This window comes from Capronia epimyces (assembly GCF_000585565.1).
Source record: "Capronia epimyces CBS 606.96 chromosome Unknown aczIQ-supercont1.7, whole genome shotgun sequence".
NCBI lineage: Eukaryota > Fungi > Ascomycota > Eurotiomycetes > Chaetothyriales > Herpotrichiellaceae > Capronia > Capronia epimyces.
In genome coordinates, this window is record NW_006912910.1 from 1,299,643 (window position 1) to 1,314,236 (window position 14,594).

The following is a 14,594-nucleotide window of genomic DNA, read 5'->3' on the forward strand; positions in this document are numbered from 1 at the left end:
CGACAGCGACAACCACAACGACAGCGACAACCACAACGACAGCGACAACCACAACGACAGCGACAACCACAACGACAGCGACAACCACAACGACAACCACAACAGATCACCATGGCACGTTCTTGGACATCAACGGGCACGCACAAGGCTGAACAGGGAGGGGGACGGGGTCGTGAGTTTCCTCAAGACAGGACAGGGGGTTCTCTCAAGCCAGGACATGGGGTTCTCTCAAGCCAGGACATGGGGTTCTCTCAAGCCAGGACAGGGGATTCTCTCAAGCCAGGGCAGGGGATTTTCTCAAGCCAGAACAGAGAACGGAATACGTTCACTCACCCCAAGAAACAAAGGGAGTACAAACAAAGTTTCTGTTCTATTGGATTGCATGGAATCATCGCTCATCAAGGTGAGAATCGAAGGCTGGCTCCCAGGCTCTCCATCTTCAAGCCCAGGCCGAGCCCTTAGTTGGTCCAATATACACCTACATCGCCATCATCTCAGCTGTTGGAGACAAAGGCTGCAGGTCGAGCACTAAAGTTTAGGTTTATCATGTCATGGCATGGGTTTTGGTCCATTCCCGAGCTGTCTGGATTGCTGCTTCTTGGTCCTCCTTCCACCGCTGTGCAACATCGTTTGCCAAAGGATCATCCGGATTGGGCGCACCTAGCAGAGCTTGTATCGAAAGAAGAATGGTTCTGATCTGCAGGGCTGGCGACCAATTACCTGAACAGATAGGTCAACACATTGTGCTACATTAAACGGAAGTGACCTACTCTTCAACACGTCGAGACAGATTCGGCCGAGTTTGTCAATGTTGGGATGATAGATTTTGGTCAAAAACCGGATTTTCGGAGGTGTCATAGGGTAGTCTTCTGGCAAAAATAGTTCGAGCTTGAATATGCCTCCTGCGAAGGGATCAGCAAGATCCCCCTAAGACGGCAATGAAGCAAATACCCTCGTATGGCGATTGAGAAGGGCCGTGTATAGACACGTCAAAATATCTCAGGTTGTCTTCGTGAGGCACAGCACTGATCCCCGGCACCCTAATGTCTTCATTCAGCTGTGGATTCCGCATGATGCAGGACAATTCCTACGGTTCAGCCATCAGTCTCTCCGTCTCTTTTATGATTCTCTTTGGTAGCGCCATTTTAACAGTGTAGAGATGCCGCAGAGGGCAAGCAGATTGAATAGATCAATGCCGTGGGAAGGTACAGGGTCAATCACTTGCAGATGCACGGTGAAGGTCGGAGTGAATGTAGATGGAGTGAATGTGAGCAGTGTCACTGGTAGTACTTGATCGTGGTCGCGCGGTTGACTGTGCAGGCGTAGTAGTGAGGGTGGTGCCGACAAAGAGGCTGTCAGAAACTGGACTCTTTCTTCGATGAGATAGGTGGTGGCTGCCTTGTCAAGGCAGACGGATGTCCAGCGCAGTAGCAGAGGCAGACAATCAATCTTGATACTCGTGAATTGCAACCAACGTCAAGTTTAACCGCAACTACTACTACATGACTCGCGCCATATCTTGGCATGGTATACCTGTTGCTACTGTATGACTCAAGGAACATGCGAGAGAGAGCCTTGCATCTCACAAGGAAGTCGATCAGGTCAGATTCTTCCTACTCAGACGTAGTACCACTAGTAAATATATTTGTAGATAGCGTCAATGTCATGAATAACCCACACGGGAAAAGGCTTGCTCTTTTCCAAAATACACATAACATCACAAACATTCCATGGCGAGCTTATGTCATCAATCATGTGATATCACGTGTGCCGACCGTTCCCGTTGGTTGATTTGTATCCTGTCTGCTGCGCTGCTTCGCTGCTTCAGGTTCAAGGCTATCACGACCAACATCATTCAATGTCAAAATAAGCACGACGTCCTTGTTCATCGCAGCAACTACTCCCTCTATCCCAAGCAGTCGATGCAGAGTTTTGTACCTCTTGGCGCATGGTGATCACAAGAGCAGATCTCTTATTGTGATCACATCTTCCACACACCTTGCTTGAAATGTACCCCTTCTCCGCGACGCAACCTCATGGTATCGGGGCGGAGTCTCGTTGAGATACGAGGAGTCACTATGCTGAATTAACTGACATTGTGGTACTATGTGCCTGAGAGAACCCCATCTGGCAAGCGGGCAACCCCTATGAAATGGCGCCTCGAGGTCCCACATCCGCTTTCGAAAGCGAAACATTTGGACAAGATGCCTCCTTCCGACTCGAGCAGCCGGTGGGCTCCATGACCATTTCACCAAGTGGCCGTGACGTAGCATTGGCCTCCAAAGAAGGACTGCACATCATCGATCTAGACTCGCCATATTCCCTGCCTCGCTACCTCCCCCACAGGACTCCGTGGGAAGTGGCTGATGTACAGTGGTCTCCTTTCGCCGTTCGAGACTATTGGGTCATCAGTACGTCAAACCAAAAGGCACTAGTCTGGAATCTCGAGGCTCGATCGTGGCTCGATTCGATCGAGTTTGTCCTCCACGGTCATACAAGAGCGATCACCGACATCAACTTTTCGGCGCACAATCCCGATGTGCTCGCCACTTGTGCTGTGGACGGTTTCGTGCACTGCTGGGATCTGAGAGCACCACTAAGGCCAGTGAACTCGTTTTCTGACTGGTTTGCTGGCGCAACCCAAGTGAAGTGGAGTCGACAGGACGAACACGTCATTGCCAGCTCGCACGACAAGTTCCTTCACATCTGGGACGATAGGAATGGCGCATACCCTGTGAGAACGATCGAAGCGCACGGGGCGAAGATCTCAGGGGTTGACTGGAACAGACACAATCCAGACAAGATTGTCACCTGCTCTCTCGACAAAACCATCAAATTTTGGGACCTTGCCTACCAAGAGGACATGCCGGAGCGCATAATTGAGACTTCGTTCCCTGTCCGGAGAGCGCGTCACACCCCTTTTGGCTGGGGCTTGCTCGTTATGCCCCAGCGCGGTAACGGCGACTTGCATCTTTACGATCGTCGCGCCATTAATGGAGTGCTTGAAAGTGGACTGATTCAACCAGTCGCAACATTTGCAGGCCACGAAGGACAAATTAAGGAGTTTCTGTGGCGCTCACGAGGTACCATAGTGGACGCTGTGGACAACCGAGATTTTCAGTTGGTATCTTGGGGCACAGACCGAGAACTGAGACTCCACGCTTTGGATCCCAGCATATACGCTGATATTGGCTACGAGAAGGGAGTCTCCAAGGTCCAAAGGCTCAATTTCACGCGTAGAGGTGCAGTCTACAGGTCGTTTCGAGATGAGCCAGGAGATGCCGATTCCCCGCTGGAACAAGTCCCTCGTGGCGACATGTTTCCTCGCCCGAGCCAGGTCATGCAGTTACGACATCGAGCAAGCAATGCCGCAGGCATGAGTAAAGTGCCCGTATCGCAATTTCGAAGCTGGGTGCAAGGGCGTCAGACTCGCCGGTTAGGCATGCACGGCCGCGGTAACAACAGGCAGAGTGCAGACCCCATTGCATGGCTGAAAAATGTCAAAATATCCTCCTGGGATGCCGACACCCTCGCGGAAGAGATCCGGCAAGTCGGAGAGAAGTTCAAAAAGGTGGATTTTGAGGTGGTTGACATCTCTCGTCGCAAGGCAGTCATGTCATTACAGGCTCCTTGGGGGGAGGAGCAAAGCCAGGTCTACCTCCGAATAGAGATGCGATTTCCGAAACTATACCCGCGGAATGCCAATGCCATCCTCACCTTACAGAAGTCTGGCTTTATCGACGACGATACGCACAAGCTCATCACAACCGAGCTAAACACCATCTCGGAAACGTATGCATCAAGGAAACGCGGCTGTCTCGAAGCGGTTCTACGATATTTACTGCGGGAGCAAAACCTTGAGCAGATCATAACCTGGGTGTTGGGAGAATCTTTGACGGAATCTAAAGTCCTGGATACTGGTGCCATCCCAGCGGATGATTCTAGCAGTGATGACGACGAGCAGATGGACGGCGTACGAGATGGACTGGATGCCTCGGCGAACATCCTGGTACCACTGGCAAAAGGTTGCGGTGCCATATGGTCCGAGACGGGGAAGCTCGTCTGCTTTTTCCCGGCCAAATCCAAAGAACCCGTCTCCCTACTGAGCACCCTTGGTGTCCGAGATCTGGAAAACTCAGACTCAAGTGGCCTGTTCGAAGGGTTTGGACGCATCCACACCAGCTCACCTGCTCGCAGAGCCGGCACAGGGACAGGGACAGGGACAAGGACTACCGACGATGACTCGGATTCCGACATGTCAGACTCATCATGGCAGTCATCCAGCAGCTCCTCGTCATCATTCGAGACGGAGCAAAATGTTCGAGGGGTGTCCTCCTATCCGGTGGGACATTCGGGGTTGCAGCAACGCTCACGTTCGCCCGACAGATCCAACAATTCCACCACAGGCCTCAACAAGTTGAACGACACTCCACGTAAAAGTGCAGTGTCGATCCACGATTTTGGGGACCTTGTGCCCTCCAAGCGCGCATTGGCTACTCAATACAAGATCTTCGGCGATGGCCAACAGCTGTGCAAGCATAATGCAGCGGTTGCTCGTGATATGTGTCTCGAAGACCTAGCCTCGGTCTGGATGTTACTCGGTCTCGTTCTGGACGATGCCGTGCCATTGGAGGTCATCTCTGATCTTAGCCATACTGCATTACATGATATATCTATCCTCGCACGAGCTGCCACCAGAAAGCCGCCCCAAGGGTATAAGTCTCCTGACCTAGTAGCGAACAGAGCGATGGGAAGAACACGTTGGGGCAATCATCCGCTAGGCTCGGCATACCTCTTGCCTGCCGTCTTCGACCACTTTGAGAGGCTGGGAGACATCCAGATGCTAGCCACGATGTCTTGCGTCTTTGTCTCTGCCCTGAAGCGGGGCGCCATACCTGGAGATCAGGTTGCCGACCCATGCGTTGGATCCCACATCAATGGCTCTGTCGTGAGGTCCGATTACTTCCCCTCGAAAGCTGTAGCCAAGGCTTTCCTTCAAAACGAAATCGTCCCTGAAGACTACGTCCTTGTCGACTCAATGAATCCCTCAGCGAACCAGGGCATACCTACCGTCGGAGAAGTTCACTCTTTGCAGAGCCAACGAAGGACGTACAACACCAATGGTCGTCACAACAGCCAGCTCTCGTCGCGTGCACATAGCTTTGTGGCTGACGAGTTGAGTGACCATAACCCAGCCCTTTCGACGGCAGTTTCTGTGTCCACATCCCCAGAAGGAAGCAGACTGGGTCACAGGCTCACCTCCAGTATCGCATATTCCTCTGCCCGCGCCAGCCTCTCGGCGCTGACACAGTCATACTCCAGTTCTCCGCCAAACCATGGCTCCAGTTCAGGGGTTGCTTCGGGCTTCAAGAAGTACAGCCCCTCAGGTTCACTGGCGTCTGGCTGGGTGTCCTCGAACCTTTTTGGTGGGACCCAAAGTGGCAACAAACAGACGCGTACGTCCCTCCAAAGCAGCGAGGCGGCCAGCCAGGACAGTCGCGAGGCCAACGCACGGGCGCAGGTTCCACCTTCGCTCTTGCGAGCCTCTCGGAAGGAAAATGTTCAACAGCAGGGAACGGGCCGTCGAGGCCTCAAGCCCGCCGCGGCGTCTATAGCCCCGGGACCAGCCCGCCACAAACCGATTTCTAGGAAGAAAAAGATCAAGACTCACTTGTTCAACCAAGACAAATTTGACCTCGACGGCCATCCACTGTCGCCTTTGTTGGATCCGGTGTTGGAGCAAAAATGCAGCGGCTACCGCGCAAGCTATGCGCACCTACTCGACGTTTGGCATTTGCCGATCAAGCGCGCCGAGATTCTCAAGTTTGACAGTCTGCTGTCCGAACATTTGAGCGCAACAAGCCAACACTCTGGTTCGACCGCCCAGCAACAATCAGCGTCGTCAGGCGCTCATCTCGAACGGCCCGCGCGACGGAAAACATTGACAGCCGGGGCTCGAGCGCCGAGCCCCGGTCTGACCCTCCGCCGCTGCTGCCGCAACTGCGGACAGGCGCTGGCACCGATCGAGAAGAACGGCGTCCCCATTGGTTGGCAGTGCGTCAACCCTGCGTGCGGTCCAGCCGCCAAGGTCCCCGAACGGAGCACCTGCGCCGTGTGCAACATTTCCATAGACGGACTCGCAGTCCCCTGTCTGCAGTGCGGTCATATGACATGCTACGACTGCGCGCAGGGCTGGTTTGGCGCTCAACGCATCAAGACAGAGAGCAGCGCGGGATCTAGGAGGTCATCGGAAGAAGCAACGTCGCCATCAGCAGCAAACGATCGCATCGATAAGGTCGATCAAGAGATGACTGGGGCTAGGCAGAATGATAAGTACAGCGACAACACCGATCTCGAAGACGAACACAACACATGCCCCACGGGCTGCGGATGTCTCTGTGTATCCTTGACAGCCATCCACGCACCCTATCCACCGTCTTTAGTTCTGAACGCAGAAGAAAGTAGAAGCCAGCTCAATACGCAGGCAAGAATTCGGCATCCTGGGCTGCTCCGCCGTGGCACCTCCGATATTCACCGTTCGTCGAGCGTCCTTGTCGCCGTGCCCGAGGACACGAGAGCGGACACGGCGCTAACCGCGTTCCTAGCCCTGACGCAAAGACATCAGCGATCCAAGTCTACAACGGCTCGGCCCCAGTCTCACTCCGGGCTTGAGGCACAACACCACCACGTCCATACCGCCACCGGGATCGGCGGAGATGAAGAAGCAATCCGCGACAACGGCGACGACGAGGGGCCCAACCCGCCCACAGGCGAGGATGATGATGATGCCCACCTGAATCCCTGGGTCGGGAGCAAGATAGCCACGCTGGGGCGCGGCATTGGTGCCGGCCTGAGTCGCGGGCTCAGCTCCAAAGCCAGCGATGCGACAATTCGAAAGTCAAAGTGAGATAATGGAAGGCACTTTGTTTTGAGAGGCAACACCTACAACGTGTGTGTGTGTGTGTGTGTGTGTTTCTTTCTAAACGCGAGATACTTGGAGCACTTTCCCCCAGGCTAGGGTCGGGGTCCAAATGTACAATAGTATTCTATGTACAATATCCGTAGACTGGCAGGCATTGGCCAGGCATGTAAGAAATCACTCAACAAGGCTCAATCGTGTTCTCATGTGGTGCCGATGGTGCTGAGCTGAGTTGTAGATTCTATCCAAGATCGTCTGAGAAGACAAGAAAGAACCAATGATGACTATGGACCATCTCCATACTCCCTGGCTGGGAGATCCATAGAGGAGTATCTAGAAAATCCACAGGTTGTGATCAGGACCAGTGCAGTGCATCAGGAACATCAGGAACAAGAAGCTGTGAAGCTGCTACAGCTACAGCTACATCTACAAAGTAGCTTTGAAGGGGCCCAAGCATACAATAGAATACCCGTCCCCTCGGGTGATGTGATGTGGTAGAGATGCCACGAATCGACCGTATCGATACTGACTGAACTCGTTCGGTATTCTTGTCCAAGGCTGTCCCTCGCAAGGAACAAATCCCCTTTGACACAAGGGAAAAGATCTCGCATTTAATCCCATTGATGCAGTGGCAACGGATCTGGCCAGCAATTAATCCCCATTGACACAGTGGCAACAGATCTGGCATTTACTGCAGAATCAACCACATCATAAGGTAATCATCCATCGTCTTACAGGGAGCGAGCCGCGTGGAGGAACGGTTTGCGAGATAGCTGACGAGAAGTTGATCAAGATTCCCGGAGGCGAAGGGCTGACGGTCCATTCTAATATGGCTTTGTGTGCCACGACAAAGTCCCAGCTGGTACAATCAGGCAGAAAGTCGAAGCACCTGGTCCTCATTGTCAACCATGCACTCTGTCACTTACATTGTCGTGTCTTGCTTGTATTTACCAGGCCATGACAGAGCGAAAGGGGCTCGCTTTTGCTGGACGGCCCTCGCCACGTCTAGGCTGAATCACGACTACGCCAGATAGAGTCAGCTTTTAGAAACACTCAAATTTTGCAATGGAATTATGGATCTGGTCCCTATTGACCGATCAGCTTTCAATTATCCTTTTGATTTGAATACTTGGCCTCCCCAGTCACAGTGTGCCGGCATTCAATCTTCGTCGTACCGAAGTCTGCCTTGTTGCCGGAGAGTACTGCCAGGAGGCCTAGGCCGACCTATTCAAGACAGAGGCGGTGTGAGATGAAAGGCTCAGGCCTGAAAATAACAGGTGATTCGTGTTTCGAACATTGTCTGACACAGTCAGCTCTTCAAATAAGCCAAGTGGTGCTCACAGTCCCGGAGGTGGCGGAACTGCTGTGTACCCGGAAGGAGGCGGTGGAGGAGGTGCAGCTGAACTGTCGGGTGCTGGAGGAGGTGGTGGGTTTGAGTCGCCGGGGGGAGGGGGAGGAGGCGATTGTTGTGACGCGGCAGCCTGTTGCTGATAGTACTGGTAGTACGCAACATAGTTCTGGTAGCCACCGTAAGCCGCATAGGGGTCCGCGGCGGGCTGGCTAGCATAGTATTGAGCGTATTGAGTCGCATAGTCGGTGGTTGGAGAAGCCACAGTGCCAGGCGCCGGGGTGGCGGGCGCCGCAGAATAGGGTGAGTTGTAGCTGTTGCTGTGGTGCGAGTAGCTGCTATCACGACCGCGATCATGTCCGTGGCCACCGTGGCCTCCGTGGCCTCCATGACCGCCGTGGCCGCCGTATGAACCGCGATGGGCATCAGCACCGTACCCATCGGTGTATGACTCTATTCGCTGAGGCGGTGGGTTGGCTTTGAAGTGCTCGAAGTTGAGGCGTACGTTGGCTACGAGATCCTCGCAGAGTTCTTTGGCTTTCTGAACCTGAGCAGGCTGAGGGCCAGCAACGTGCAGATACATCGGTTCGTCAGCCTCCTGTCCTGTGCTGTGCTCCATGAAGCCACTTCCACGACCCTTGATTTGAACTCGGCAGCCCGTTTCCTGTTGGATGTGTTTCACGTAGGCACCGCCTTGGCCAACCACTTGAGCACGGAGGTTAAAACCGGGGATGTTCTCCATGTCGAGTGCAATTCGTTCCTCGGGCCATTTACGCTGTGTCTAGGTAAGCTGCCGGATCTCTCGCTAACATTGACCACATACCCTGCCAAATTCATCTCTTTCGAACTGCTCAGGCTCTCGACGCCGAAAGCGCCGTTCGTCAACCAGATTTGGGAGTTCCTGTTTCATAAGCTCTTCGATCTTTGCAATGGCCTTTTCAAGTCCGGCCTTGGAAGTACTCGTAACATGGAGATATAGAGGCGGATTCTAGTCCCAATTAGCCGCGAGCTTTCAAGCGGATCATTGAGAACTCACCGTTGCAGTGGCCATGCTCTTGTCTGGTACGTATGAGCCTCGGGTTGTGACATCTTAGAAGCTATGAGTCAGCAGTGTCCAGGCCGATGCAACCTTCATGGAGGCGTACCACATCCAGTCTCTTCCTTGATCTAATTGCATAAGTGTCAGCGTGGGAAGTATAAGGTCGGCCAGGAGAAATATTCACCATCTTTTGAGTAGAACCCTTAGTCAAGGTATACCGATTGCGCAAGTCATTGATTTCAATATCTTTAATATAGTCGCCATCCGCGATGTAGATGTCGCCGCCAACCTTGCTCCCATCGTGGATTGAGGAAGGCGTGGCAGGCTTAGAGTTGGGGGTTGGAGTCAGACTCTAGGGAAATGGGTGAGTAGTTGCACAAGATGCGGCGACCGACCAGCTAGCTCACCGATCGAATAGGAGGGACATCCACGTGCTGGATGCCTTTGCGAGCTTGTAAATCGGCATTTATCTTTGCTGCAGCGGCAGCTGTCGTCCGTTAGCAGTGAACCCCGAGGGCTTGCATATCAGGGATAATTACCAGCGGCCGCGGCAGGGTCAAGAGACGCGCTGTGCTTTTCGCCTGAAGCTGGGCTTTGACTGCCCTTCGCAAGAGGACTCCGACTCCTCCTCGTCTCTGGCTGCCTAGCAGAAGGTGACCGCGAGCGTCTGTCAAAGCGACTAGCCTTTCGGGGCTCAGGTTCTGTCTGGTCGAAGCGCGACCGTTTTCGTGGCGCTTCTTCTGACATGGCGAGGTAATGGAAGAGGTCTGTATCGCTCGGAGACAAACAAACTGACGGCGTGAGTTTAGTGAACGGTGCAACAGGAGAAGTAAGGACGCGACGAAAAATCAGTCGAATTTCTGGAATGGGTAGTCAAAAGTTGGTATTGAATCGCAGTTGTAAGTTTTAGACGAAGCAGCTAGTATGACACGTCTTGGCAGAGATGGTGATGGCGTCTTGAGAATTACTGTTTCTGGATTTCCGTGATAGACAGCTTTCACACGCTTTTTCTTTTCATTGATATACAAAGTCCACCCACCAGGTGTACAGACTGGGCACAGATATCGACCTCAATCAATCACTATCCTCCTCTTCATCGCTGTGCTTCCGTTGATTCTTCTTCTGTTTCTGTGAAAGTAGAACGTCCGCTTCCGCACCCTGTTCTGCTAGGACATAACATCTTGCATCTCGCTCTTCTCCCCTCCAAGCGCCCTTCCTTTTCCCCTCGTCACTGCGGTCTTTGCCAGACACGATATCTCCAACCGTCCTCGCATGCTGATAGCCCGGGTATGCAGCCCACGGAAACTTGAAGCTTTCCACAACCTTCAACCCACAATGCCGAGCAAGATCCCGGATATTCCAGAGCGTGTATGGTTCCCCCTCAAATAGCGTGACAAGTATTTGGCCGTAGACAGCCCCGGGTTGTGGACGCTCATCGTCAGAAGCATTCGAGTCGTCATTGAAGTCAGAAGAATCATCGTCCGGTGGCTTCGTCACTCGTGCTGGATTAGGCGGAGAGGATAACAGCGCTTTCGCTGACTTGAAGAAGCCAACGAGAAGCTCTTGATTGTAGCGGACTTGCCTGTTGACATCGGTGCTCAGACCACCAACATGGGGAAAATTGAACACAATCTTTGTAAACGGCGAATACGGCCGCAGAGCCTTCTTGTGTGCCGAGGACAGCTTGGTCGCATCGATGCCGTAAAGGATATGAACTAAATCCCCTTTCCTGCCCTGACAGTCTAGAGTGGCTGCCGAATGGGGTGGTGATGGAGAAAACCCTTCCCATTGGTCCTCATGTGCCTGCTGTTCATCAACTCTAGACTGGGAGCAATCTGGCTGTGTCGCACACAGTCCAGCTGTCCCCTGAAGCTGTTGTATAGTCTTCGGCACATTGGGATATTTGCTCTCAAGGGCCTCCCTCGAGTCATAGCATGTTGTGGTTATCTCTCCAACTCTATGATGGCGCATAAGAGACAGGGAGAAAGAGAAGTCGCCTAAGGTCCTGTCAGCGAGTGTCCTGGTTCACGTTTGCGGCTCCATCAGCCTGAGGACACCCACGGCCACTTCAGGGGAGGATGTTGTGCAAAGTATCTCTCATACCTTCACCAACAAGAAGAACGTGATCCCACCTTGCAAAAGGCACCTTCAAACGAGCCTTTGCCGGGCCACCCTTCTCACGTGATGATACCGCTTTCTTTGTTGAATGCGGTGCTCTTTGGCTGTGTTGTCTTCTGGTCACTGCCGTCTTGGTGGATTTGGGATTGTCATGATGATTTGAATGCTTTCGTGCATGTCGTTTGGCCTTTCCCATTAAGTTTGCTGGGGCGAATTCCCTGTCAAGATCGATATAGCTCCAACCTTTCAAGGACCTAACATGTTTGATACGGCCAGGAATTCCGTTCCAGCTTGTCAAGCTTAATCCAAAGGTGCCTCTTTCAGCGATATTCTTCCATCCTGGAACTAATTATTTTGCGATCTCGCCGCATATAGACTAGCGCCTTCTATTCCGGTGATAACGTAGCAGGACTAACTAATTTCCGAAGTTGATGTTGAAATGGGTGCCCTGAGACAGTTCGTCTTCAAAGGTCAGGGGTGAGGAAGGCATTCTGTCAAATAAGTAGGGAAGTCTATCTGGTATCAAGGCTACTGTAATGGTATGTCAGGATCCGATTTCACAGAGCAAAAAGACGAGGGTTCCTGCGCAAGCTTGCACGAGTTAAGCGTGTAGAGCGTAGGGGTGGTTGAAGCAGCGTTCTTCTTTCTACGACCACCGCCAATGTGAGTTCTCAGTGTATTGGAAGTTGTTGTGGTGAATCCAACGTCTCTATTCCAAACCACTACGTATACAGCAAAACGAAAGCTTGGAATCGAAACAATTCTAGATAGTACAAAATGACAGATACTTGCCCAGCCAATGATTTTGTCCCTGTCTTCTTCAAGCGTGTCTCAGTTCCTACGTTTCCCCTGACGCCTCGCAATGCATTCAAATCTTTCCTTGCATCGTAGTTGCGACAAGCTTCCAACCAGCCCTGGATGATATTAATGGCCACCTAAGGCCGACGAGTCTTTTTCATCAGGCCTTCAGACTGTCCCTGTTGCTTTGGCTGCTGGCGCTCATGGTATTAGACGTTGGCAGAATACCAGTCTTTGGCTTCGAAGACTCCCTGACTTTGGCCAATGCATAGACGATACCGCTGACAAATCCGACAAAGATAGCTGTCACGCTAGGAAGTGTCACCGGGGCGTCGAAGAAGATGAGACCAGAAACAGCAATCGGGAGTTTGTTCAGAGCACCAACCATGGAGTAGGTCGTCGAAGAGGTTGCCCGAACGCACCACGCTGATGTATATGAAATAAAAATCGAGGATAGGCCGGTGAAAATCATGGCGCCAATGATTCCATTCCTTGTGCTTGGGGGGAAGTTTTTGGCCAGATTGGCACCGGACCAGTCCTCTGCCAGAAGAGAGGCAATCACCAGAATGGGGATAGTGAGCAGGTTGTTGTAGAACATTGCTAGTGGCGATTAGCTCTATCAACTGCGAAGAATACTCGGCAACGAATACATACTGTCAAAATCCTTGAAGTTGGTGAGCTTGATGCGCTTGCGCATTCCTAAAACGTATGCAGCAGTTGACAAGCAATTGACCAACATCCAGACGTAACCTGCGTTCAATGTGGCCAGCTGTTCCGTAGCTGCGGCAGAAGTTGAAGAGGAATGCGCCTGGAGGGCGTGTGCAATGTCGGCCCAAGCCGCGATCACGGAGCTAAGCACCATCAGGCCGAAGGAGAAGAGGGCGATGGGCGAAACCGAGCCACCGAACCATAGGACCTCGCCATATGCGATCAGAATAATGGTCAAGTTCTTGAAGATCGTGTACACGGGGATCGAGAGGTATCGTAGGGCTTTGGTGCTGGTGTAGATCATGCCGATCAGAAGAAGAGAAATAGGGAACCCTGTCCGTGTTAGTGTTAACCATCCTTTGGATCGTAAAAATTCATGCCGTACATTTCTTTGCCTCATCTGTCTTGAAGTTTCGATAGGTGATGAGGCCCATGGACTTGCAGGACGAAATAGCCAGCACACAGACAATGGACTGTCCCAAGAGTTAGCGAGGAGCGGACGCTGTGACAGAGAGGCAAAGACAAACCTGAACAGCCAACAGGAGGAAGTTAAGATTGTAATCAGGGAACGAGAGGATATATTTGTTTGCCACGGTCATCAAAATGGAGGAAGCGCAGTAGCTGATGACGGGTAGGACGGGGTTGTTCTGCCAGCTGTGATCGGGGTGTGTGTGCCGTGGCATCGAGGGTGGCGGAGGACTGCTAAATCCCTTTCCCTGCTTCTCGCCGAGTTCCATCTCGCTTCCTTCGAGAAATCTCTTTTTCTCCTCTTCGGCCATGGTTGCAGGCGGTGTGGTGGTGTAGGTGGCCCAATTTAATGGCACGTTCGAGGCGACGACGGTGTCGTAACCAACAAGGCTCACAAAGCGGTTGAGGAGGAACGGTGATACGGACTCGAGCAGCTGGCGAGGAGGAAGAACAACAGAGGAAGAGTTGGACAGAGGGTGAATTTCTAAAGTAATAAGAACTGATTGGAACTGGGAAATGCAAAGGCGCAAGGACGGGAAATGTTGGTGGTGGAAGTGCAGGGGAAAAAAGGGAAAGGGGGGACGTCGGGACGAAGGACGCGCAACGTGTACCGTGGATGATTGGGCTTGCTCCCGGAACTCAACCGTGACTTTAAGGGCCCTGACAGGCGTCACCATCTCAGTGCCCGCTGGTGCCGCCCAAAATTAAAGGCCAAAGAGATTCAAGCCCTTGCGCCCCTCTTCAGCTTCCTCGCCGTGAGCCACCAAAATAATTTCCGATATCTCTCCCGAATTTCATATACGGAGTACGTATACCACTGTACAGATACGTATTACGCAGTTTGTGTCTGATCCCGCCGATGCACATACCCAAATTCCCATCTACTTACACGAGACCGCGTCGACCTCTGAGGCTAGATGTCCTCTATACTGTACCCCCAGAAGTAACCTCAGCCTCGATGCAGCCCAGTTGCTGCTATACCGTCCTTCTACATACCAGGTATCTTCTGGACGATCGACAAGGAGGGGCGGCGCCAGAGTCGGTAGGCCGCTAAAGAAGTGGCATAAAGGGGAGTGCCACGGTTGCCGCTTTTCTCGGTGTATGTAGACCAACATCACCGACCATCATCGTTGACTATAGTCCTGAATACTCCGTAACAGGTATCAATTTTCAGATATGGCATATGCATTAGTCCT

At 52.5% G+C, this 14,594-nt stretch overlaps 5 protein-coding genes across 5 annotated transcripts; 1 reads left to right on the top strand and 4 right to left on the bottom strand.

Moving 5' to 3' along the window:
- Positions 1-544: 544 nt before the first annotated feature.
- A1O3_08258 (ubiquitin-conjugating enzyme E2 N) lies at positions 545-1,144 on the bottom strand (the record flags this gene model as incomplete). Its single annotated transcript, XM_007738356.1, has 4 exons — positions 545-720; positions 771-902; positions 952-1,040; positions 1,092-1,144. 4 exons carry the CDS (start codon positions 1,142-1,144, stop codon positions 545-547), a joined length of 450 nt encoding a protein of 149 aa, XP_007736546.1.
- Positions 1,145-2,152: 1,008 nt separating this feature from the next.
- On the top strand, positions 2,153-6,907 carry A1O3_08259 (uncharacterized protein; the record flags this gene model as incomplete). Its single annotated transcript, XM_007738357.1, has 1 exon — positions 2,153-6,907. The coding sequence occupies one exon, from the start codon at positions 2,153-2,155 to the stop codon at positions 6,905-6,907; it is 4,755 nt and encodes a 1,584-aa protein (XP_007736547.1).
- Positions 6,908-8,256: 1,349 nt separating this feature from the next.
- Positions 8,257-10,053, bottom strand: A1O3_08260 (uncharacterized protein; the record flags this gene model as incomplete). Its single annotated transcript, XM_007738358.1, has 7 exons — positions 8,257-9,042; positions 9,091-9,255; positions 9,304-9,356; positions 9,413-9,434; positions 9,491-9,658; positions 9,714-9,793; positions 9,846-10,053. The coding sequence occupies 7 exons, from the start codon at positions 10,051-10,053 to the stop codon at positions 8,257-8,259; spliced, it is 1,482 nt and encodes a 493-aa protein (XP_007736548.1).
- A 327-nt stretch (positions 10,054-10,380) lies between these two features.
- A1O3_08261 (uncharacterized protein) lies at positions 10,381-11,620 on the bottom strand (the record flags this gene model as incomplete). Its single annotated transcript, XM_007738359.1, has 2 exons — positions 10,381-11,303; positions 11,410-11,620. The coding sequence occupies 2 exons, from the start codon at positions 11,618-11,620 to the stop codon at positions 10,381-10,383; spliced, it is 1,134 nt and encodes a 377-aa protein (XP_007736549.1).
- Positions 11,621-12,382: 762 nt separating this feature from the next.
- A1O3_08262 (GDP-mannose transporter) lies at positions 12,383-13,709 on the bottom strand (the record flags this gene model as incomplete). The annotated part of the gene is made up of 4 exons (XM_007738360.1): positions 12,383-12,822; positions 12,877-13,263; positions 13,316-13,403; positions 13,458-13,709. 4 exons carry the CDS (start codon positions 13,707-13,709, stop codon positions 12,383-12,385), a joined length of 1,167 nt encoding a protein of 388 aa, XP_007736550.1.
- Positions 13,710-14,594: the final 885 nt, after the last annotated feature.